This window comes from Squalius cephalus (genome assembly GCF_949319135.1).
Source record: "Squalius cephalus genome assembly, chromosome: 20".
Lineage (NCBI taxonomy): Eukaryota > Metazoa > Chordata > Actinopteri > Cypriniformes > Leuciscidae > Squalius > Squalius cephalus.
In genome coordinates, this window is record NC_137141.1 from 24,504,962 (window position 1) to 24,530,242 (window position 25,281).

General features: G+C 37.5%; 1 protein-coding gene across 2 annotated transcripts in view; it reads left to right on the forward strand.

Annotated features, from left to right (window-relative positions):
* Positions 1-25,281, forward strand: part of ldah (lipid droplet associated hydrolase) — a 39,770-nt gene that overhangs the window by 12,284 nt on the left and 2,205 nt on the right. For both annotated transcript variants that reach the window (XM_079853659.1, XM_079853660.1), the window contains exons 3-6: positions 182-316; positions 9,356-9,522; positions 13,801-14,041; positions 22,969-23,051. In XM_079853659.1, the coding sequence (XP_079709785.1) occupies positions 182-316; positions 9,356-9,522; positions 13,801-14,041; positions 22,969-23,051 (626 nt within the window). The remainder of the gene's footprint in view (positions 1-181; positions 317-9,355; positions 9,523-13,800; positions 14,042-22,968; positions 23,052-25,281) is intronic.

Consider the following 25,281-nt stretch of genomic DNA (forward strand, 5'->3'; position numbering starts at 1 on the left):
GATGGACATTTTCTCATTTTTAGGACAAGGGGGCAACAAATAATTCAAATTATTAAAATTAATTTATATTTATATTAGAATACAATACATTGTCTAACCATCCTTAAATTGTGTGTGAGAAATAGTGAAAAAAGTGAGAAATACAAATATTTGGCCTAATTACATTTTGACCTTTTCACAGGTAACCCAGGTGTGGTGGGGTTCTACAAGACATACATGTGGACATTGTATCAGACGTTCCTCCAGAGATATCCAGTTTGGGCTGTGAGCCATGCTGGACACTGTATGCCTCCAGAAACCTTTGATATGATTGAAGGTGGGACATCGCCCTCTTTTCATACACTACATGGTCAAAAGTATGTAGACACCACTTTCTAATGATCTAGATTCGGTTATATCAGCTATACAGTAGCATTACTGACAGGAGCATAAAATCAAGTATGCAGTCCAAGGTATAAAAGTGATTGTGCATGTCCTACATTGAGGCAACTGGTTGACATAACGTCTGTTCCAATTCTGTGGGTTGTTCATGGACTTCAAAGTAGTTTGTCTTTTTAATGGTTGACTCAGATGAGTGCAAGCCCTTTCAAATGTGGACTATATTACAAATATCTGTGTGCCGATGGTTAAAATGTTGTTTTTCTTTTCTTGAGCTAACATTTAAGCCTGTATGTACTTTTTGTGTTTACATAAATGTCATAGTGAAAATATTGTATAGAGTGGCATCATAGATCATCTGCAGAAACCACTGTCTGTTTGCTCTCCTCTGACTCACCATAGTATCATCACCACTGTTATGAGTCAGTAGATGGCAGCAGATAATTAAGTGACATCAGTTATTCAGAGGAATAATTATTTATCATTCTTACTTACCCTGCATCCTTTGAAGACACTTTTTAGATGGTTTTGGCTTTATTTACCATTTAAAGTATTATTATTAATAATAAATTGATTATTTTAATCAATAGACTATTTCTGTATACTAAATCATATTAATTACAATGAATCGTATTAATATAAGAAATTATTTTATTTTCCAATTTTGCATTTGTTTTTTTTGTTTTTTTGCATGGTTATTATCAGTAGCATTAGTGGTATGTTTCTTTTGCGCTCAAAATTTCATTGATGCTTCAGGTCTTTGTATTCATCAATTTTATTTTTATTGGTTTATATTTACCTAGCCTTAGATATCGATAAAGCTCAATTGAATTTGTTTTAAATCATTTAACAGAATGTTATGGTACATTGGAAGCCTTTTTGAAACCAGGTTACTTTGGAGTTACTGTGCCCTCATGCACAAACACTGCCTGTGAAGTCACTGACTGACTACTCTTAAAGACGGTTCTGACTGATATGCTGGTTTGTAGTGTCTGTCAGAGTGCGGGATGCTCCTCCTGGAATTTTTTCACAGAGCCCACAGTAAGGTGGAATGCATTCGGGACTGACGAACGAGCCAAGTTGTGTCTCCCTCCTCTGCCTGAACCAGTATATGACAGTCCGGCATGTTCATCCATAAAGCAGCATGGACATTTTTATTGAGCTTGCTACGTGGGAAAGACATTACCAAGCCCTCACCTGTAATAAGATAAACCACATGCAGATGGCTGGGATATCCAAAAACAGCACTTTACTGGCTTGCTTGATGGATAGGAGAGTCTAGATGAACACTGGTCACTTTAGCTGTCCAGACAAACAAGCTGCAGGGACCTTGCACTTCTTAGTCTTATTGTGGTCTGTTTGCCACCCGATAAACAGAAATGACCATAATCAAATCAGTAGATTTGCCAGAACAAAACTTCTTGAAGCTCATCTGAAATTTTCAGCAAACTGAAACGATCTCTTAGCTAATCCAGGAAAGGCCTGGTTTTACAGACCGGGTTTAGATTAAGCAAGTATTAGGCCTTAGTTCAATTATGATATTTACCTTTTATAAACATGCCTTAGAAAAATACATTACTGATGTGCATCTTGAGAAAAAACAATGTTTTAAGATATGTCAAGTTGTTTTCAGTTAAAACAGCTTGAACATGCATTTTAGTCTGGGACTAGGCTTAAGCCTTGTCTGTGAAACTGTAGGATATATTAATATTTTTTACAATCTGAAGTATCAAACAATTGCTTTTCTATTGTGAACACATGGAATACTTTTACCGGAATCATGGTCTTAAAGTATTCAGTGACAGACGGCTGATCTCTGGCTCACACAAAAGACGATGACATTCATTGCTGTTCATATCATGTCGTGCAATCACGAGCTGGATGATTAAAAGTCCAAACTCAGCAACGGATTCAAATATGCCAAGAGATGACAAGCGGCAGGCGTTTGCCAAGGCAGCACAGATGAAAGCAGGGACACAATTAAAAGTTCAATTTCATTTCCCCACTCTCGCTCTTTGAGTGACATTCTTGATTACCATCAATGGCTGTCTTAAGCGCGGTGGTATCAAATATACTGGGCTTTTCTTTCCACGGCACATTGTCTTGTTCATCTCAATGATCCATCCCTCATCATGTTCTGCCATTTGGTTCGCAGATGCCCCTGTCTGAAGAAATAGCTGCTTGTGTTGCTCCTCATTGCTGAGGATGTAGTATATCAGACTGTAATCAACTAAAAACTGCCAAAGAGATTCTAGGAAGCGTTTGTTTTTTATCATGCAAGCACTTGCAGAACGTTTTTATTTTATTTTTTTATGTTAGATTAAACTGTTTTAGTGATTTATTGTTTGGATATTCCTGTGTTTCCTTCAGTACTAATATGCTGTCATTGCAGTTTTGCAGGCTGAAACAGCAATGTTGGCTCAACCAGTTGCATGGGTTGAGGGCGGGACTATCTGTTTTGTCACATGTTCAAGATACCTGTTTGAAAACAGTCATTATTTTTGCTATTGTTTATGGACACTACTGGCAAAGAATTTTTATGAATTATTTAATATGCAGTTTGAATCAGGGTTATTATTGTTTACTATTAAAACTATTTAGTCAATTAAAATAAAGCAGAATTATTTTTTTTAAATATAAAATTAAAAACTTAAACTAAAAAATTAGAAATGTTGTTTTGGCAACTAACTGAAATAAGCTGAAGTACTAAAATGACTAACTGGAAATAAATAAAAACTAATATATATATTTTTAAACTAATTCAATTTAAAGTAAAAATGAAAGCTCACTATAAAAATAAAAGATATTTCAAAACATTAATAAAAACTATAGTAGTATATAAATAATGCTTAACATTGTTTGAATTAAAAATAAATTTACTTTTTTAAATTACTTCAAAATATGCCATTTAAACCATTTGAAAACTGATTGATACCGTTTGATAAACATTTTACCATTTGATATTTATATTATTCAGTATTGCCATGTTGTAGATTTGGTGGTCTTCTGTCTTCCATAACACCGTGGCGTCACTGACTTGGGTGTCAGATCTGGTTTGCGGTTTCTTCTTTAGATGACCCTTCAAACAACTTCAGGTTTTCAAATCCAGCTTCCTCCTCCAGAAGTCACTGGTGGCTTTCCTTGTGAATGCTGCCCATTGATTTACTGCTGTTCAAAGAGCACTTGGTCAGCCAGCGGTCAGCATCAGGCACAGCCATTCGAACCCACAGAAACCTCATTTCGTCCAATCCAGCACAGCCATAGAGAAACTTAGAGTTCATTGATGAGATCTTAAACTCTCACCGCCAAAAACTTCAGTCCCTTTGGCAATATAGGGCTGGACTTATTTTATGGCATATATTAAGTAATATTACATCCCTGTGTCTTGGAAACATAAACAAAAGCAGGGGGAAACGGTAGTGGGGTAAACATGCCAAATCTCTGTGGAGGAACTGTTCCTGTGGTTGGCGATTCGTGATTGATGCCTTTTGATTACAGTAAAAATATCTGTTAATGCAAACACAGGGAATATTTTGGACTCTGCCAATGTCAATAATCCTGCCCTGGGTCAAGCCGTCCTCAAGACCTACACATCTCATTCATTTTGTCAGAGCGTATTAAGAGAGCTACTACTCAAAATCTACTTTCCCTTCTCCGATATGACTAAATTACCCTCTATTTATGCTCAAGCTATTAAAGTAGGCATAAAATAGGAATTTCCCTCGTTCTTGCAAGATTGCCTGGGGTATAGTAAAAGGGAAATAGATTGTTCTAAGCGGTTTGGTTGATGTGACCCTTTGTGACCATTTGTAGTCAGGTTAGGTTTCATGTTTGTCTTGCTGATTGGAGGCATAGGCATTGGTGGGAAGCATTTTGACCCCTTTTAAACACTGCATTTAAAACAAAAGTTATCTAATACCTCTTTGTACGGGTTAGTTGTAACCATTAGTTGTTTTACATTTTCTATGTTGAACATGGCCTTTTTTATTAGCTGCATTTTGGTTGTCTTTGACATCTTTAAAGACTGATGTAGATCTTGCGTTCTTAAGCATACATGCAAACAACAATTCTCCTGTGTTTCAAATACTTACAGTTTTCTTTTTTAAGATCCTCTAATCATGCTTACAACAGCAAAAGGACAAGCCCTCTATATCAACCCATTTTTAATCAGTAAGACAACTCTGTTGTGGTTCCTTTTGACATTAATATTCAGTAACCTGATCCCAGGGTGAAATATGCACCACACATTTATTGCACATTTTTGAGAGGGGGATATAATCATTTAACAGCCTGCTCCCTATACATCGCTTACTCTTGCCAACAGATCTTTATTTTTTTTTTTATATATTTTTTTTTTAGGAATTTGTGTTTGCCATATGTTGCATAAATGCTTTTTTGGATCCATTACAGGTTGTTTTAATTTTGTTCCTGTTCCATATCCAGAAGGATATCCTTTGGATTGCTTACCTTAGGCTAAAACTAAAGTGCCCCTATTATGGATTTTTGAAAATGACCTTTCATGTAGTGTGTAACATAGCTCTAAGTGAATGAAAACATCCTGCAATGTTTTAAATCTGAAAGTGCACCGTATATATAGTTATTGTCTTTCAAAAGTAAGAGTCGACTCAATGTCAATGAAATGAATTTTTCAAACGAGTCATAAGCCGTTTCGTTGTGACGCCAAGACGAAACATTAGCATATTGCCCGCCCACTTATTGCTCGCGCAGACACCAGGAAAAAATGTAACCCCCTCAAACACTGCAGCTGATTCCTGTGGATACTGGACAGCATCATGTCGAGAAGACGCTGTGCTCTACAATGTAAAGGGAAAGGCAGTTTTTTTTTCACTGCCCAAGGACGAGCATGTGAAGAATTAGTGGTTAAAATGAATCTTTACCACGATACCACAGCAGTATAATCCTAAACTTTTGCTGTGTTCCCTTTATTTTACTGACAACTACTTCTCAAATCTCGGAGTTCAATGCAGGATTCGCATATCGCTTGCTCTTGAAAGATGGTGTTCAAAATACTTTGTTTTGAGTTGTATATTGTGTAGGTCTCCTGCTAACTGGTTAAATCACATTATTACTGTCTTACTGAAATACTTCTGCTAATCAGTTGTGGGCCACTATTACCTAAAACTGTGTCTGATGCAGATTGTCTGTCGTTCTCACTACTTTGAGGAAAGATTAAGCATGGAGCAAGATTATGTTACATCAGTCATTCACATTAGAGCTTGGCTAATGTAGGCTATGCACTGTTATTGATACAGTTTCCACATGTTCACCGCAATAAATTAGAAAAATACTCAGTAAATAAGTACAAGTAAAATAATCGGTTTGTTGATGGACATGCACTTGTTAATGCTGATGGTGAGGAATTCCAGTTGCAACATCTCATTATATACCTCAAACTGAGTAGTGTATCACTGAGAAACGTCCTGCTCGCGTCGTCCTTGTGATGGAGGTTCGGGAACTAGTTATTCCAGTGTTTCATCATCGCACTCTCGCTCGGATTGATATGGTAAAATCTACGTCATTGTTCGTTACTGTGTTTAGTCTACGGTGTAGGAAGCCTCAGGACAGCTGATGTTGTTATGCCAATGGCCGTTTTTGTTTTCGACACGCGCGCTGTAGCCTATGCGGTAAACCAATCACAACAGACTGAGCTGTCTGGCCAATCAGAGCAGAGTAGTTTGCAGAAAGGAGGGATTTAGAGAGATTGATTCATCTGACGAGTCGTTTGAGAATCATTGAAAATGATTATGTGCAAATGTATATTATGAGAGAATGAAACCTGTTGTAGGAGACTCCAAAACAACATTAGGAAACTTTAAAATAGCGTAATAGGGGCACTTTAAGTCCAAATTGACCCTATTTAGTTTCTCAATGCACGTTATTTGTCTTATTATGCTCAATTCAAACAGCGCGCATTATCTATAGTAATATCAAAATGTTACATGGTAATATAAATGTTAATATAATTATGATAGTAATAACATATATCAATTGATTTAAAAACAAGCATTAACATTGGGATATGTTGAGATGGTTTTGAAGGTGAAATGAATCTATAGCATCTACATCCCAATCAAAAAAGTAGTCCTCCACCCTTTCACTTGGTAATGTTATTTCATGTTAGCTTTAAATTGTGCTTTGAGTGATACTGTATTTGTCATGTGATTTATTTCTTAACACAACACAATAAAAACAACTAAAAAGTGTTGTTAATATTATATGAAATGAAAAATAGGGTTTATTAATAATATAATATAATTAATATATAATGTAATATAGGAAGAATTCTTTTTTTTAACCATCTTTCCAGCAGTTCAAGATTGCTTTAATGTAGGTGAATTTAGGTAGGTCATTGTAGCTGGATGTTGGTTTTGTATATGTAGGATAGTCTTAAATGTTCATGAGGTAATCCTGAGAGGCCGCTCATTGTGTGAACTGGTCTCATTGGTGTTTGGGCTCTGAGCTCATAGTGCCCCTCTGTGCTGGTAGATAAACATGTAGGGCCCCTTTGTAGGCAAACTTCAGTGGGAACCTTCGGGAAAAAATCAAGATCAGATTTGGAAAATGGGAAATGAGGGGTAAGGAGTGGTTGGGGAGAGCTAAATGTGTGTGCATGCACAGGTCACTGACTTTACGGCTCAGTGTCTGATCTCTCGCTTGTATTCATGAATGAAAATAGCCCTGGATTGAGAGCCTGTCAGTACTTTTAAAAAAATATTATTGGTTAAATAGTTTTTCCTAAAATGATGTGTATGCTGAGTTTGTCCCCATTTAAGGTCCTACTCAGCATCCTAAAACTTTCAAAATAACCAATAAATACTTATAATAAAGAAGTGTTTCATGTTCATCAAGGCTGCATTTATTTGATAAAAAATACAGTAAAACAGTAATAATGTGAAGTATTATTACAATTTAAAAGAACTATTTTCTATTAAAATGTAATTTATGATCAAAGCTGAATTTTCAGCATTGTCTTCAGTGTCACATGATCCTTCAGAAATCATTCTGATTTGCTGCTCAAGAAACATTTCTTATTGTTATCAATGCTGAAAACAGTTATGCTGCTTAATCGCTTTGTGGAAACTGTAATCATCTTTTTCCAAGATTCATTGATGAAAAGAATGTTGAAAAGAACATTATTTGTTTGATTTCGTAACATTATAACTGTCTTTACTGTGACTTGATTGATTGATATGCCCTTGCTGAATAAAATCTTATCTTTTTATCTTATCTTCTCTTGACCTCAAACTTTTGAATGGTATTGTATAACATCAACATTTTAGGCTAAAGAGCATCTGTCAGAAAGATTACTAGATAGAGCAGATTCAAACAGTCGTTTGGGAAATCATTATTAACTCATAATAATTAACTCATAACTCATAATACATGAACTGATTTTTTTGGTTCTGTGAACTTGTCAAAAACATATCCATATTTATGTTTATACATTATGTTATATATCTTGTTTATAGCCACAGAATCCACAAACAAGTCATATTATCTCTCTTTTTCATCACATGCCATTTGACCTTTATGTTGATTTTTGGCTGTGATTTTTGCCTAGCAATTTTCCATCAAACCCAAAACCCAGCTTTGAGCTGTAATGCACATATGGCACACAGTTTTGAATCTTGCATTTTGTCTCAGGCCCCTCTTAATGTGTATGTCTTTTTTTCACCCTGTCTTATCTTATCATTCTTGTACATCCACTGGTATTTTATGCAATGAAAATGATTTAACGTTTTGAACTTTTTGAATGGGTTTCATTGGTTCCTCCTCCCTTCGGCTTCCTTTTTATCTCTGCTGCATGTTTCTGTACCTTAAGGTCATATGCACTCCTTTTGGTCTTAGTGGTCCCCCTCCTGCTTCTCCGGCACCCCCACCCCCTTTCATTTTTTTTAAACTCCATTTTTATCTTCTTTAAAGATGTGAAGGTCAGTGGAGGTAGCGGATCTATTTTACTCTACTGAACACTACATTAAAACAATGTAAAAACAAATATTGTATATTCTTGCAAAAAATATATAATTAATTTCTCAAATCAAACAGTTATATATAGATATATATTTGGGGTGTCATTTTTTTTAACATGTTGCCTATACAACAATTTATAAAAATATGTTAATTTGTCTTTCAACAAGAGTCCAATCTGAGGTAATCTACGAGACCATTAGGATTTGTTATTCCAGCACTTCTCATCATAAAACAGGTCTAAGTAATTAGCCATGTGCAACTACGTCAGTTGAGATATCTTTATTATTTTAGAAAGAGGAGAAGATGCAGTGTGCTCCAGAAACCATATATTGTGAGATGTCTCATGAAGGAGCACTTTGTCTATTTATGTCTTGAAGCTAATTTGAGTTATTTCTCTCTCCCCTCTGGTACTCCTCTCTCCCCCTGTCTCATCATTAACAGTTCTGCTCTCATAACTCATCACAGTGATAAATGCCTCAGCCTCACCCCACCTCAGTCCAGCTTCTTCTCTCTTCTTCTGTCATTCTTTTGTTTCTGTACAGTCCATTGTCTTTCTAATTCTTGCCCTTTCTCAGGTTCATACTGGTGAATTCAGCACCTGTAGGAAGATATTAATATCAAAGCCTGCCAAGCATTATCAGGATCTCCAGTTACTGCGATTATTCAATAGAGCGTAATTTTACTCCTTTCCAAAGAAATAATGAAGAACAAGATCAAGATGATGAAAGAAAACTTCTTATATGGAGCGCTTAACAATTTAAAGTGCCTTCTGGATCCTTTACAATTCACATTCAGCTGTGATCGGAGCTCCACAATCGATCAAACTAAGCAGCTTTGTCTAATTATGTTATTTGCTGTATTTACTAGTTCTAGGTCATGATGAAAGTATTGGCAACGGTCCTGGCCACCATGTGATGATGTACAATGTACATTGGGTTTGGTGTGAGAGCTTTATTCTTTTTTTCCCCCTATTTTTCCTTCAAAGATGCGTCTGTGACAGAGAAGGATGTTTTTGGGCTAGATGGGCAGATTGAACACAAGCTGGCCTTCCTTCGAAAGCATGTGCCTCGGGGGACCAACCTGCTGCTGATTGGCCACTCCATCGGTTGCTACATCATCTTGGAGATGATCAAGAGAGACCCAGATCTCAAGGTATAAGCACCTGGATGAGAAGGCATTCACTGAACTAAAATGCAGTTAATGTAGCACACACCCTACCAGTTGCTGGATATGGTCTGTTATTTTCTATAAATAATTTTATAATAATTAAACGTTAAAACACAATAAATGCATTTATCTGATTTGGAGTTTAAACTGAAGGTAAAATATGTACGTATTTAGAGGAATTTCAGCACATTCAAAGTCACCAAATAAAATCTTAATTTACATGGTTGAATAAAATTTCAACCCCCCCCCAAAAAAAGGATTTGTCGAGATTATTCACATTTATTAACATCCTTGAAAACCTATATATTTGCTCATTGTGAATTGAAAAAAAAAGTTCCCCAATGACCGCTGACCCACAACCTCTTTCCTGTTTCTGTGCCCTGTCTAGAGTCTATCTACTGATTCTATTCGATTCTCCACATTAAACAGCATTGCACTGCTGTCTACAGAACCACCTCAGCGATTTTAAACTTGGCATTGTCAGCTCAGCAAGACAATGCCAATCAGCAGCCTAATAAAACACTTCTGTTCCCTTTTCTTGCTGTTTAAAAGGTCAGGAGATTAAATAACATGGAAAAGAACCTTGATTTTCTTTCTTCCTTTGGGGTTTTCCTGCTCTAAGATGTGCTCCTTATCATTTTTTATTTTCAAGCATTTTCTCTACCCAGAAATCTTTTCCTTCTTCTCTCTTAACATCTTTTTTAGTGTTTGCCCTCACTAGTGGTGTGTTTTCCTCCTGGCAAAGGGAAATGGATTTTAGCTACATTAATGGGGCCAGTGCAGTTATGTACCACTTTTTTTGCAGTGCGATAAAAATATGTTCTGATAGTTTTGGAGACATTCCACATCCAAACCACTTTTAGTCTAGCTGGTCTTTTTTCTCTTTAATGATGACACAACCTCCTAATCACACTCATTGATCCTCTTTCCTCTTTCATAATTTATTAAAAATATGCTTCAATCCAGCTAATTAAAACATTGCCAATCATGTAGACCTTTTGTTTCTTTCAAAATTCGAATCTGTTCTTTTTGAATTATGGCGTGGCTCAGAGCAAACATGCACGAAAGGAGAAAAGATTTTCTCTAGTTCCAGATTGCTGGCTGCCAGGAAGCCAACCTGGTGATTATGCCTGGTAACATATGATGTGTGATAATCAGAAACTGTTACTATGGGCTCTAGATATTTATTTTGGAGTAGAAGAGACCAGTCTGTGTAAATGATGGTAGGGGCTTCTTTAGTGCTCTTCTGGAGGAGAAGCTTTGCAGATTTCAGCTTCAAACCAGGAGCAGCATGAGGTAGGTTGGAAAACCTTCCTAAAACTTGAGGAAGTGTTTGATTCACTGCACATGGAGGTGCTAAATTGTTTGTCTCTGTCATGAGTCCAGTTCAAAAGTCTTCCCTGTTGCCTTTGAAGTACTTACTTGTTGTAACAAAGTGACACCGTATATGTGCCAGTTGTAGAATAGATGGTCTAAAGAGAGCAATTGATTTGTTGCTGTGAGGCTGCAGCAGGGATTGGAAATCTACAGTCCTTTTTCCAGCCAACATCTCAGCCTGAGGTAGAGCGCTAGGGACCTTTAGGTGAGGAAAGTGCTTTATGACTCCTCCTGCTGCAGCCATCTTGCCATGTGCCCTGCGAAGGTGATGTCATTTCCAATGTTGTTTGCATAGATGTAAAGTTTGATTTAACAGCTGTTGGCTGAAGTGTTGCTTTGCATTTTATTAGTGTCATAGACATGTTGGTTAATTACTCTGATTGCAGTTAAAAAATAGATTAAAGGAACACTCAAGTTCCCCTGACACAAAAATGTGACAAAAATTCTCTTCCCAGACATGAGGACTTGGATGTGTGGCTTAACTTGTAGGCAAGTGTGTCGCAGCGTTCTGGGTGGGCCTCTGTTTGGGGAGCAGAGGTCAGACCGACAGTCCTGAAGTATTGGTGTGATTTCATACTTTACTCAAATAAAACATCGTTACAGTCACAGCTTGAGCCAAACACAAGCGTAAACATTACAGCACACTGACCTGTCTCAAATTACCCTCACAACATCTCCAGATTTTAATGCTCCCAGACGTGACCACGGACTGTCCAGCCCATTGGAGTCACACGGTTGTGAAAACTCAAGATTTTTTGGTTGTTCGGTCTGGCACGCAAAGGGCAGTGGTTTCTCTCAGCCTGGTAGAACCACGGATCAGGGCATGATGGCCTGGCTTGGTGCATTCATTCATCAAAATGATAGTGACATCATGGGATTTCCCTCCTGCTTCCCATCGGAATCCATGAGGAAACGACCAGTCTTTTCCTAAGGGTAGTGGTGACAAGGTGCTTTTGTCTTCAGGTGGACCTTTTCACACACTTCCAACAGAGTTCAATACATCGCCCTTTCCTCTGCAAGGCATCAATCGAAGGGACTGAGTGGTGCTAACGTGAGGAGAGGCGGTCGTTGCATCACGATTACCATTGAGATACTCACTGTTAGTGGTAGAGTTGAAAGAGATGTGGTCTGGACTGCTGTATGATCCATCATGCTGTCTGAAGCTCCAGTAGATCTGTGCATCATTAACATTCCTCCACTATCAGATTGCACCCTCACATCACAGATCCGTGGAAGTCAGATTGTGACGTTTAAACTCTCTTCGCCCCTTCTCCAGATGCAGATCGCTCCTTCCCCCTTCCTGACCTCAGCAGTACCAGAGAAGAAACCCTCTAGAAGTAGAAGTGCGTGTGTGTATGACTGGCCGTCTGTCTCTCTGATTAAAGAGCCACTCCCAGAGACTCTGTCAGATTTTTCTGTGTTCTTTGTTACATTCCTGTGACCTCCAGGAAGAGGAACTGCTTCTTGTCAAAAGCACTACTTGCACATCAAAGATCACCTGCTCTGCACACAACTCCCTCTTCTTCACCTTTCCCTTTCTCTTTCACTGCCCCCCCCCTCCTCTCTCTCTCTCTCTCTCTCTCTCTCTCTCTCTCTCTCTCTCTCTCTCTCTCTTGTCTGACAAATGATGGGCATCAGGATGAGCAGTGAAAGGCCGATGAAAAGTATTATGTGAGAGGTTTGTATGCTTCCTGTATCCGTATTTGTATTAGATAGCTGTGTATAGATTTATTAGTGGCCACTATCACTAATACTATTACTCGTACTTAGAACACCTTAGTAGCTGCATTGTAGAATCCTGACAAACAAAGGATTCTAACATTCTAACAAAACACCCTACAAACTGCACTGCAACAAAACATCTTAGCAATTGTATAGCAACCTGCTAACAACTGCTCAGAACATCTTACCAACTGGAAAGTAGTGTCTTAGCAACCACCCAGAACACCGTAGGTTTTACAAGCATCATTCACATTCACTCCAGAAAATGTAGTTTATAGTTGAGTAAACTGTATAGATTTTTTCTTCGCACACATAAACAGAGCAACTAATTTGATCTCCATTCTGAAATTGGCTCAATTGTAATTGTTATGACAGAGGAACTCTGGGATGTGAATCGCTCATCCATTCGGATTTTGATATCTTTCCCACTGACAGCAATATATATTTTTCAGTTCCTTAAGGCCCGTTAAGATGATAAATTCAGCAGCAGCAGAACTTTGCCCGTTCGCCTGTTGCTGGGGCGTGATGAAACCAGCACTCTTTCAGGATTGCAGAACTAGCTGAGTTTGAAGTTTAGTGGTTTGAAGCTGAATAGATTGCATTTGGCACTGCTGACAAAGAATTGTGCTGGCTATCACATATTTTACACAAGAGAATTGAAGATATTGCACTGTTTAGTTTCATTGAAAAATACTTGGCTGCAACTGCAAAGGATTGTAGAGACAGATGAAGCACATCCACTCTGTCTTACTCACTGAATGAGTCTAGCTGCCTTCTACTCAATGGCCAAACAGAGGCAGGTGTTTCCTGTTTCTGGAAGTCTCTCTCTCTCCTCTCTGTTCCCTCCTTCCCTTGTCTCTCCTATCAATTTCATAATATAGCGAGAGCACAGACACGTCATTTTTCTTAGCTTGATAACTCTTAAGCATTGAAATTAAGACATGTCATTTGTTATGATTATAAGTGCTTGCAATGCTGTCGTAAATATTATGCGTTACATCTCAGTATGTAACATATTGTTTGGCTGTTCTTGGTTTTCTGCGTAAGTGTCAGTTACTTAACATGACCAAATGTAAATGGGCCAAGAGAAAGAGCAGGAATTGAAATAGCTTTTTCTGACCCTGGTTCATTTAAAAAATCTCCATATGTACTTCTCATCCTTAGGTTGTAAAGGCAGTGATGCTCTTCCCCACGATTGAGCGCATGGCCTGTAGCCCTCAAGGAAAGGTCATGACCCCTGTGCTCTGTCGACTGCGGTACGCCTTCTATTTGCCCATCTTCCTGCTCTCCCTCCTTCCAGAGAGGCTGAAGATCAGCATGGTGCATCTGGCCCTGAGGAATTTATACACACTGGACACCTCTATCATCCCATCCACCGTCAGTCTGATCAATGTAGACTGTGCTGGTGAGTTTCCTTGTGTTCTCAACTGTAAACTTTTTACTGTATTGTTTGAATAGAACAAGCTATAGAATGCACTATAATGTGTATTGGGTGGTTTGATATATTGATTGAACAGTGTTTTTTTTCAATAGCCAATTGATAGGCAGCCAATATACATTTATATATATTTATAATTGTATATGAATTGTGTGTGTTTCTATGTGAATATATATGTAAACCTTCATTGTTTGTTAATTAAAGAAATTAGTTCAGTGTAGGACTCATAGCTCGGTTTAACTCATTTTACCATAATGTATCGGTTATTCCATAATTTGAATCCATTTGGCAAAATTTTCCCCTTCCTCAGAAAGTTATTTGGCCCAGAAATATCTACTGGTCATGTTTTTTTCTTGTTGGGATGCATCTCAGCGTTTGATAATCTTTTGTAGCATCTGCAATATTCTGAGCACTATTAGACACTGCTAAAGTGTAACATATTACACTTTAGGTTGTCTCACGCAACCTTTCTGTTCACCTCAGTGATGTCCCCTCAGGTCTCCATTTCCATCTCTCTCAGTTAGGAGTCTGCTCCAAAGATCTAATCCTTGTTTCAATGAGGTGCTGAAACCTTTCAGAAGTTCACATGTTGGCATCCCTCCAAACCTTGACTGTTCAGATGCGTTGCTCTCTCTTTTTATCAGACGATAAGAAGTATATCACCACTTCAAAGATGACTCGCCCGATTTAGTTGAGATAAAGTCGAGGGCGAAGAGAGGGAAAACGCAAATAATATTTGAGTGGCAGCCAAGAGAGCAGTATCTCACAATGTTTTGAATAAAGTTTTATTTATCATAACTCATATTTGATCCCCAGGGCTTTCTGTACATGAACTAATGGTGCAGATGAAGTGTTGTGAGTAGGAGTAATTAAGAGGCCTCTCCAGCGAGCAAGAGAGCGAACGGACCGCTAACGCAGTCTCTCTCTAGGTGAAAGGCTGAGTGTTTTCCCTGTCTGTCCTGGGAGGAGAGTGATGGATGTTGTGATGGCCGGAGAGTCTCTGCCAAAGAGGCCTCAGTCGAGCCCAGAGGCATTAGTGTGAGCTCCACTCTCTAGTCGCTCTGAAGAACCAGTTTTCTCACTCGCTCGCCCTTCTTTTCTCCTTTTTGTCTGTTTTTTATGCTGTCAGCTCTACCTTTAGTTTCCTTCTCCCTGTGTTGCGCAGGGATTTGGAGGTTTGCTTCTGACAGTGCTTGTAAGCATGCTTTTAATCATTAGCACTTCTCATGTAGTGTCAATTGGAATGGATTTTGCTTTTTTTCCCCCATCTGAACAAAATGTTCAAGTGAAAATTTCTTCCCCTTTCCTTATTAAAAACCAACAAATGTTGGAATACTGCTGCAAGGAAGTTTAATCTCTTGTTATTCATCGAAAAGGCCAGGTGGTCCTGTATGTACACATGTGCATGCGTGCGTTTTGTACCATTGAGTGCTGGCCCGTGACTGCATACGAAAAGCTGCTCTGACTCTCTGTCTTGTATTACATCCGTAATTAATGGCGAGTTGACAGACTTAATTAAGAAAGCATGTTGCTATTAGCTGGAACTTCCTGGGCACATTTAAGGATTTATTTGCTCAGAAATCCCTTTCCTTGAAACTGAGAATGTTGATATTTTGATGTTAACTGCATGTGGAGCATGCACACAGTGTCTGTCATGCAGACATCAAGGTTCTGCATCTAGGAGCGTAAACGTCAATGAGGCGTGCCTGCTCGCAGATCCACAGGGAAAGTGGCTGTGTAACGGTCTCTAATATGCTTTATCCTTTCAGTAGTCTGCAACACTCCACTTCACACAGCTTCTGTTTTCACTCACCTAACTACTTATGCCAGTTCTCATGACACGGTTTTATGATTGAACACTTTTGCACTCTTCTATCCAGGCTTCTGTTGGCCTCATTTATGAGAAGCGGGAGATTTGACCCACCATCTCTGGAGATGCAGTTTGAACTCCTCTGTCTTTAGTTCCTTTTGCTGTTCCGATCATAATTTGACTCACCTGGGAAAGCGGGAAAACAGAGCGTAGCGGCAAGTAGCTCCCTTTCCTGTTAGAGCGGAACAAAGTTAACGTCGACCTGATTTTGGAACCTAGAGGCTAAACTCGTGAACTTCTTATCTGCCACCTTACTTTTGAGTCATATTCACTTCCTCCTCCGGCCACCTGTTTCTGCTTATATGTGGAACACCTTTACATTGCTAGACTTATTACTGAACAAAACACAAAATTGCTTGGCTGTTGATCAATTGTTGTTTCTTCCTGCATTTTCTGTTCATCATAGATTTTTAAAACAATGGGAACATCTAGCAGTACATTACTGTAACTTCCTTCTTGTTTTTTCCAGCGAGTCTTTAAATGAACATTTTTGTCATCATTTACTCATTCTCAAGGTAATCCAAACCTGTATGACTTTTTCTTCTGTGGAACATAAAATAAGATATTTTAAGAAATATCTCAGTGGTTTTTTTTGTCCGTGCAAAACAGTTTTGTTACCAACATTCTTCAAAATATATTTTGTGTTCTGTAGAATAAAGAAAATCATACCGGTTTGGAACGAGGGTGAATAAATTCATAGAAGCTATACTAGTATTTGCCTGCACATCACCATTAGATGGAGCAGGACACAATAAAAAGATGCAGTGCTCAATGTGGCGACTAAAAAGTGCATCTTATACTCATTGTAACAGTTATGCAAAAACAAACTTTATAAATCATATTTTATAGCTTCAAATACGCTGTTCCACAAAACATAATGAAACCTCTTGGAACAAGTTCAGATTGGTTATTTTAATTACACTTATTATAACTTACACTTACACTTTATAAACTTTTATACAAGCACAAAGAAGCTTGTTGCATCTGTTTTCAGTGTTAAAGGGTTAGTTCAGCCAAAAATGAAAATTATCCCATAATTTACTCATCCTCAAGCCATCCTAGGTGTAAAAGACTTTCTTCTTTCAGCCAAACACAATTAAAGTTATATTAAAAAATACCCTGTCTCTTCCAAGCTTTAAAATGGAGTAGCGCCTGAGATTTTAAAGCTCAAAAAAGCACATCCATCCATCATAAAAGTAATCCATACGGCTCCAGGGGGTTGATAAAGGCCATCTGAAGTGAAGCTATGTGGGTTTGTATAAAAAATATCCATATTTACAACTTTATAAACTTGAATCACTGGCTTCCGTACTCGAGTCGAGTTCCGGCTGAAGTGCAGGGGATAGAGCAAAACAAAACGTGTGGACGAATGTTTCCGGAAGCTATAAATAGGGATATTTTTGAAGGATTGTTGATATTTTGATATATATTTTGAAGCTTCGCTTCAGAAGGCCTTTATGAACCCCATGGAGCCGTATGGATTACATTTATGATGGATGGATGCGCTTTTTGGGCTTCAAAATCTCAGTTACTATTCACTCCCAGTATAAAGCTTGGAAGAGCCAGGATATTTTTTTAAATAACTTTAATTGTGTTTGACTGAAAGAAGAAAGTCATATACACCTAGGATGGCTTGAGGGTGAGTAAATTATAGGATAATTTAATTGTTGGGGGTAAACTAACCCCGTAAGAGTTAAACTGCAATATATTTGGTTTTGACTATCCTACAATTTTTTATTTTATTTTTCTATAAAGATTTATACTGTCTGTAATGACCACAGAACTGATGAGAACTTGATGTTTGATTTCATTATCTGTTGAATGTTTGAAGGATGAGGATTTTCACATACATCATTTACTCCATTTGAAAATCATTGTATAATACAATCGAGTGTCGAGACTTGATCATGTCAAAGCTGAACACATAGATTCCTGATTTTCCACACTTCATAGAGCGTTGTGCTGCCTGATATTGAAGGTTTGTCATTTTATGACATTGTGTCCATGGGCTAGTCATTTATATTATTTTTATATTATTATTTTACTTGAGATCCAAGAACCACATCTGCAACTCTTGTGTTGGCCCAGAGGGCAGTAAAAATCCCTCAAAAATGTGTTTTTTTTTCATCCAGTAAAAAAACATTACATCCAGTATGTAACAACAGTCATTTTCTCATTGTGGTTTTTGATATGTTGCAGAACAGTTGACCCTCTCTAATAATAGGGTCATGCTGAAATTGTAATCTCTTTAAAAGTTGTTTACATAGTCATAACTAAAGTAGCTATCGTTAATTTCATAACCAGGGCATCAGGTGTGATCTGTCATGAAAAAAGAACAAAGTGTTGAATAGGAATATCCTGTTCATTAGGGGTATGAATGAAAATGTGATGACATTATAACGCAAGGTTTGTTTATTAGAGTAACTCCTCAAAATGTCTGCTCTCCGAACTACTTGAGATGCAATGGATCATGGCCACCCACCTTGTGTTCTTTTTAACGTAATGAAAAAAGAAATCTGTATTGTATTTCAGTTTATGTGGATTTCTATTACGACATGTGTTATTGAATTGGAAGGGAGAATATAATTGTCACATTCGCTTAGCTCTTTTAAAGGGAAATATAATAAAGAGAAGCACATTGTGACTTTGTGGTCTGTGCAAACGGTGGAGAAACTGGACGATACGCTGTTCTTTCTATGTCCGTGGACTTCAGACGGTTCTGCCGTCATGAACTTGTCTTGTTTGTGTTACTAATGCAAAGTGACTGGAAAAAATACGTAAATAGATGGTTTAAGACCCAGTAGGAATGTGTGGTGTAAAATAATTGGGAAGCAAATGCAAAGAGTATAGAGGCACATTAGGCACAGTGGAAGAAGAAAACGTTTTGTTCCCAATCCGCATCTTGAACTGAACAGGATGGAACATTTAAAAGCTTTTGTTTGTTTGTGAGGCTCATGCTGCCCCTTGAATCACTACAGTCTTTTGCAATTGACTTGTTTTTTATAAATCTTTGAAGATTAGGCATTAGTTTGATTTATTATTGAACATTTGGCTCAGTTATGAATGTATCACAGCTTGAGCTTGCTCTGTGCATATAAGTTTTTGATATGAAATACTTTAGGGGAGTTGGCAATTTCTACATATACATTTACTATACAGCAACTTTTTAAAAAATGAAAAATTCATAATTTATCAAAGTATGATGACCTAATATTCATTGAAATCTTGATGTTAATGAAGAAAGTCCATAGACGCGTCATGTGTCAACTGCCCATCTTGATTTTGTGCCTTGCCACATGGAGGTACCCAGAACGCTAACAGGAGACACTGAAATATCTGCACGTGTTTGTCTGTTTGCATCTTTGTGTGTCTGTGTCCGCGTTTTTGCACACAGATCCCTCGGTTCTACCTCTCCAGACAGTTGTTAACTAGGTGCATGTGTGAGGATGTGTAAAATTGACTGGAATGCTGTGCCCTGCCAAACCCCCCATCCCGATACCCCCCTGGAGATAAGTGAGATAGAACAGGGGATGTCTCGCAGATCGCTGCCCCAAGACTGGCACACCCATCTCCCTCAAAAGATCTCAACCTCTCCTTTTTCCCCTACCTTCTCCTCATGGGTTTTTCCTCCTATCTGTCATCCCACCTTTTCAATTTATACAACACTTTAATATACGAAGTGTATCAATGGACTGTGATGATTATGAAAGTAATTGTCACACAAATAAGGTTAAAATTCTCTACTTTGACTGTCACTTACAGTGTGTTCACACACAACTTAAGGGAAAGTCATTTATTTACGTTAAACTAGTAGACATAAAATGTTTGATTTAAGTGGTTTTCTAAACTGACATTTCATAGGGTTGTAAAACATAAATTTAATATTCTAAATGTTAAAATTTCTTAATATTTTAATTAGTCAAGTCCACTCTCATTTCACACTCTTGATTTTTTTTTTAACCCACCCACCTGAATATTAATAAGAGGTCTGTCTGTCTATTTGTCCATCCATCCGTCCGTCATCACAGAATAATGATCCTGTTCTAACTTTTTATGTATTTTCAGCAATTTAGCCTTAATTTCTCGTTAAAAAAACATTGTTTGTTTATCTAAAGAAATGGTCCCATCTCCTCTTTTCATTACATTTCATTACTTCATGTAATTTCGTGAATTTAAATCAGTAAAGTGGATTGCTCTGCATTCACAAAGTAACAGCCTGTATCAAGGATTTAGAATTGATCAAACTCTTAAAGTACCAGAAATATGTCAACTTAAAATGTTCCTATTTGGATATATGATAATATGTCATTGAGATTTAAAGGGCACAGTGATTGCAGTTATCTCACGTATCATGATTTGATCGAAAAACTGCAACAGGCCTTCCTGATTATTTACTTACATTCAAAGATTTTTGCATTTGAATCATAGGGTAAAGGTAAGGGAAATGCAGTGAACTTTACTCTTCTGTAAAACCCTCTAGTTTAAACATCCTCTGATCCAGTTTACCTCAGTGGGTGGAGATGTTGTTTGTGATGTGTTTAGTGTAATAAAATTAGATGCCTTAGTAAGTCTTCTATGTGTTCATTGTGTTCTATGGCAAATATTTGTTTGCACCTCATCTCAAATGACTCATGTTTCCCTTTAGTACACATCAAAATGCAAAGGAAAGCTTACATATAACTTTAACATTTATTTGGAAGCAAAAAGCAGCCAACCCAAACACTTAAGTGACTCTGAAACCTCTCTGATGCTGGGAATAAAGGAGACATTCTACCATGAGTCCCTCTTGCTCAGTTCTTTGAAATATGACTGGCACACTCTGTTTTCTTTTTTCTGTGAAGGCATGCATTGAAGGAAGTTACAGATCAGACCTGAAGCTAGATTTGTACTCTTTAATGATCGGTTGTCATGGTCTTACTAAGATGTTTAGCACCAAAAAGCACACCTTAAGTTGTTATGTTTTTTAGCATGTTGCTAGGCTGTTGCTATGGTTCTGGGGGTTGTTTACTGGCCCAATTAAAAATAACTCGCCTCCAATTATCCATGATATTCGATTGACATGCATGTGTGTAGTACAACACTAAGTGAAAGTGCGTATCTATAGAACGAATGATATTTCTCGTATCATTTATACGCCAAAACGAGTTTTTGCGTTCAAATGATACGCACTGTAAACCCCTTGGGTAGGATTAGGGGTGAGGAGGACGTGCATATTACACGCCATAAAGTGCGTACCATATGTACGCCAAAACTCGTTTTGGCGTATAAATCATACGAGAAATATCATTCGTGCTATAGATACGCACTTTCATGAGATCGGGCTTGTGCAGTATGAATACACTCTGGACATACATCTGCCATGTTGCCACTGTCATGTGACCTACAACATCAGATACACACTTCAGAATCTCGATAGAAGCAGTATCATCTGGGTATTTGCACTGTTTTATGAATACTTTGGATTCAGACATGGTACTAATTTGATGTACTGCTTTTTTGCATACTATTTAGTAGGGAAATATTCATACCAAGGACTGTAATAATTCTTTTCACAACCACCACTAATGAAATGTGGAAAAACCCTTCGTTTGCACAGAAGGCTTTCATTCAGTTTTCCCCATTTCCAAAAATCATTTCCTCTGTAAAAATATAGTGCTGAATTAAACTCTCCAGTCTGAAAGAGGAAACATTAAGAATGAACTTACTAATGAAACATGGCGTAACTTTAAATTATTTTAAACATTTTTTTCCCTGTGCTTTTCTGCTTTGAGAAAGGGATAAAATTGATTACTTGCCTTTTTAGTATGTGGCTCTCAGTCTTGTGAAATGTGTTAACAGTGCTGGATGATATAGTACACGGCCATGATTAATATGATAGCATTAGAGCCGTGCGGATGTGTGATCATACCCACACTTCCTTTTCACTCAGTGGAAGCAAGTCATTTGAGGAGTTTTTCCTTACACACACACACACACACACGCACACACACACAGATGCTTTCTTCATGCACCCACACACACACACATGTACACACTTCCTCCATAGTCTGAGGGTGAACAATCATCAACAGAATGTCCTGATGAGAAAGGATATTAACACATCTCTTGGCCAAATGTTTGGCCCGCGCAAGATCAGGATCAGGATCAGTCTCTTTGAATTGTTGCCAAGGGCATCAAGGTCAAGCAGCTTGTATTTGCTTATGAATCTCAAGATTTGTGTGTGTGTGTGCGCTCCTGTTAAACCCTACATCATGGGGACAGAATGATTTCTAAAGGATCATGTGACCTTGAAGACTGGAGTAATGTCATCACAGGAAAAAATTACTTTTTTATTAAAATAGAAAACAATTAATTTAAATTGTAATAATAATTTTTTTTCTGTTTATACTGTAGTGATAAGTGACTTCTTTCAGTAATATTTTACATTTTAACACACACACACAAATATATGTATCCATCAGCTTCTTAGTTTGTTTATTTATTTAGCATATTTATAGTGTTTTAATAAACCCTTTTTCCACCAAAAAACAAACAAACAAAACAAAACAGACACACTCACAAAAAAAGAAAAGAAAAAAAAGAATGAAGTATAAAATCAATGGTATTTCTTTTAAATATCCACTCTGCAAAGCCTGCATGTAGAGACCTGGGAACACATCATATGAAATATTCACAAACGACATACGTCACTTCAGTGCACAGAGTCTGAACCCTAAATCAATGACATCATTGTGCATCATTAAACTGTTAGTAGGAGTGTACATCCAGTAAATATGAACGGGAACAGATGTAATCCTCATGAACTGGTTGCTGTTTCCGTGTTTGTACGAGCACTGGCCTTTGAGGTTGTGCCGTTTTTGGATGTGTATTTAATTTTGATACTCTACATGTTTAGTAAACCTTGCAGTGGCTGATGTGTAATGCAAATGTTTACAAAGTTTTGTTTGCACTACCTCATTTATTGCAATTTTGTAATATGCTAATCCACATGTCTGTCTCTGTTGTTGTCTCTTTGTCTCTACAGCCAATGGTATGTACATGGGAAGCCAAGAAATGAGACTGGTTGTAGAAAGAGACAACGCAACTATTCATCAACACCTCAGCAAGGTAATAAACAGTAGATAAGAGTGATGTACCAAATAAAAGCGAAAAATTTAAATTCAGGACATGGCCAAAAGCTGAAAACACTCATTTTAAATTAGCCTTTGTTTAGAACAACTATCAATTCTATTAATCTTAATAACTTTTTAGTGATTTATTTCACATAAGAAGGAAGGAAGGATGGAATGAACAATATTTAAAGTGCTGTTTGAATAAAATGACAGTATAGACAAAATGGTATAATTAAAAATGGTGTAATTATGCACATGTCAGAATTGATCAAGTTACTTTAAACAAACTCTACTCCCAACAGTCTCGAACTGATTTGTTGCCTATTCAAGAACATCTGTATCCTACAATGTGTTTTATGAGATGTTGTGTTAGTCTATCACTCTCTCTATAATGCATGTTTTATTATTCAGTCAATATACACATCCAGTCTCTTCTAGACATACATTAAACAATGCATTATATTTAATTAAATAAATAGTACAGTTATGTTGGGGTATTACATTTCTCAAAAATCTAATATTCTATAAGTGATAAATAGCCAATAAATGTACTATTTTGTCTAAAAATAAACCATAATTTCAATTGCTAGGCATCACATAATAATGTACAGTATGAAAATGCATGTTTATTTTGAGATTGGCCAAAGATTGCATTTAACAATGTTATTAAGTGGAAAAGAGCATGCACAATTAAATACGGAAAATCAACTGATATATCGCCAATATTGTCTGTGGCCAAAATGTTGATGGATCACTTGTGGATGACTGTAATAAGTCATCTTATTAGCCAACAGCATTGTTCCCCGTTGTTATTTGTTTTTACTGAAACAATCAGATGACACAGCTTTCCTTAATTTCCTACATATTAAGGGCGTTGATCAAACCTCTAAACATGTTAGACGCAGATGAAACCCATGCTGACTAACCCTCAGAGAGATGATAACCGATCAAAAGATATCAGATCTCAAAGCACGTTCCTCCAACCCACCCTTCCGTTTTCTCAATGGAAGCATGGGCGGAAGAACCATGTGTTCCTTTCAGTACTGTGGTGTGATGCAAAGCAGAGGCCGCGTACACATGCTCCTGATGGTCTATATCTGTCATCAGTTAAAAAGGTGATATCGTCACCGCTCTTAAGAGTCACATACTCGAGGCCTGCTTCTTATGTTACCCATAGCACCTCGACTCGAAGTAATTCCTGGTCAAAGCTTCAGAAATTCCCTCGAGTCTGGAAACCGATCGAATGTTTTCCCGGTCTGATCTTTTAGCATCCCACCCATAATTCCATGGAGGAAGGAAGCTCTACTTTTCCGTCCATGTCTCCGACTACCATTGTCTGTTTGTCCGTATGGGTGTCAGAGTACGTGGCATTCTTTGGTATCGGCTTCGCAGTCCGTCTCGCTTGCCAATAGCGATGCTAGAATAATTTTCTTCCGAAAAAGCTGAAGGTGAAGACAGGAGGTCATATGTTTAAACCCCTCTCAGCCTTAAACCACATGCATCTGACTCCTCTATTAGATTTATGGGCTGTGGTGAAATCGATCAGGCCGACAGATGTAGAACCCATCATGATTAACTGGTACAGTCGGCAAAGGCTATACATTATGCAGTTTGTCAGAGAAATCATGCAAAGCAGTTGACAAGAGAATTTGATCTTTCTATTGTGTACGGCTCTCGAGGTCTCACCAATAAATAGCCTTTAGAAATCTGCACGGGTGGTTTTTCCTTTCACGTTGATGTTATTGGCATCATTCAGCCCAGGTTACGGAAGCCTAACTGAAGGAAATACCCTTCAAGTGTCCACACCGATGTCTGACGGCCCGGGACATGGTGGACGTAGCGGATTTAATGTCAATCTTTCTTATATTTTGTTTTATTGAAATGCAATCTTAATTGTTTTCCCATTTGGAATCCTCTGTGAAGTTCTCAGTTTGCTCCGCCTTTTTTAAAGACTTTCTCCATTCTGCTTTATAGATTTATGGCACATGATGAACAGTCTACTTTGATGTTTCATCTGCCAAATGATATTTGACTGATCATACCATGTTTTTGACAAGGGCTGTCAGTTTACTAATTATTAATAATTAGTACAATTAATTATATTAAATAATGACCTATTTACTCATGCCCCCTGACCCAAACCTATTTTATTTTATTTTTCAAGATTTTATTGTATTATAACGTTATTGCATTATATTTTATTTTATCCTATTTTTAAATAAATT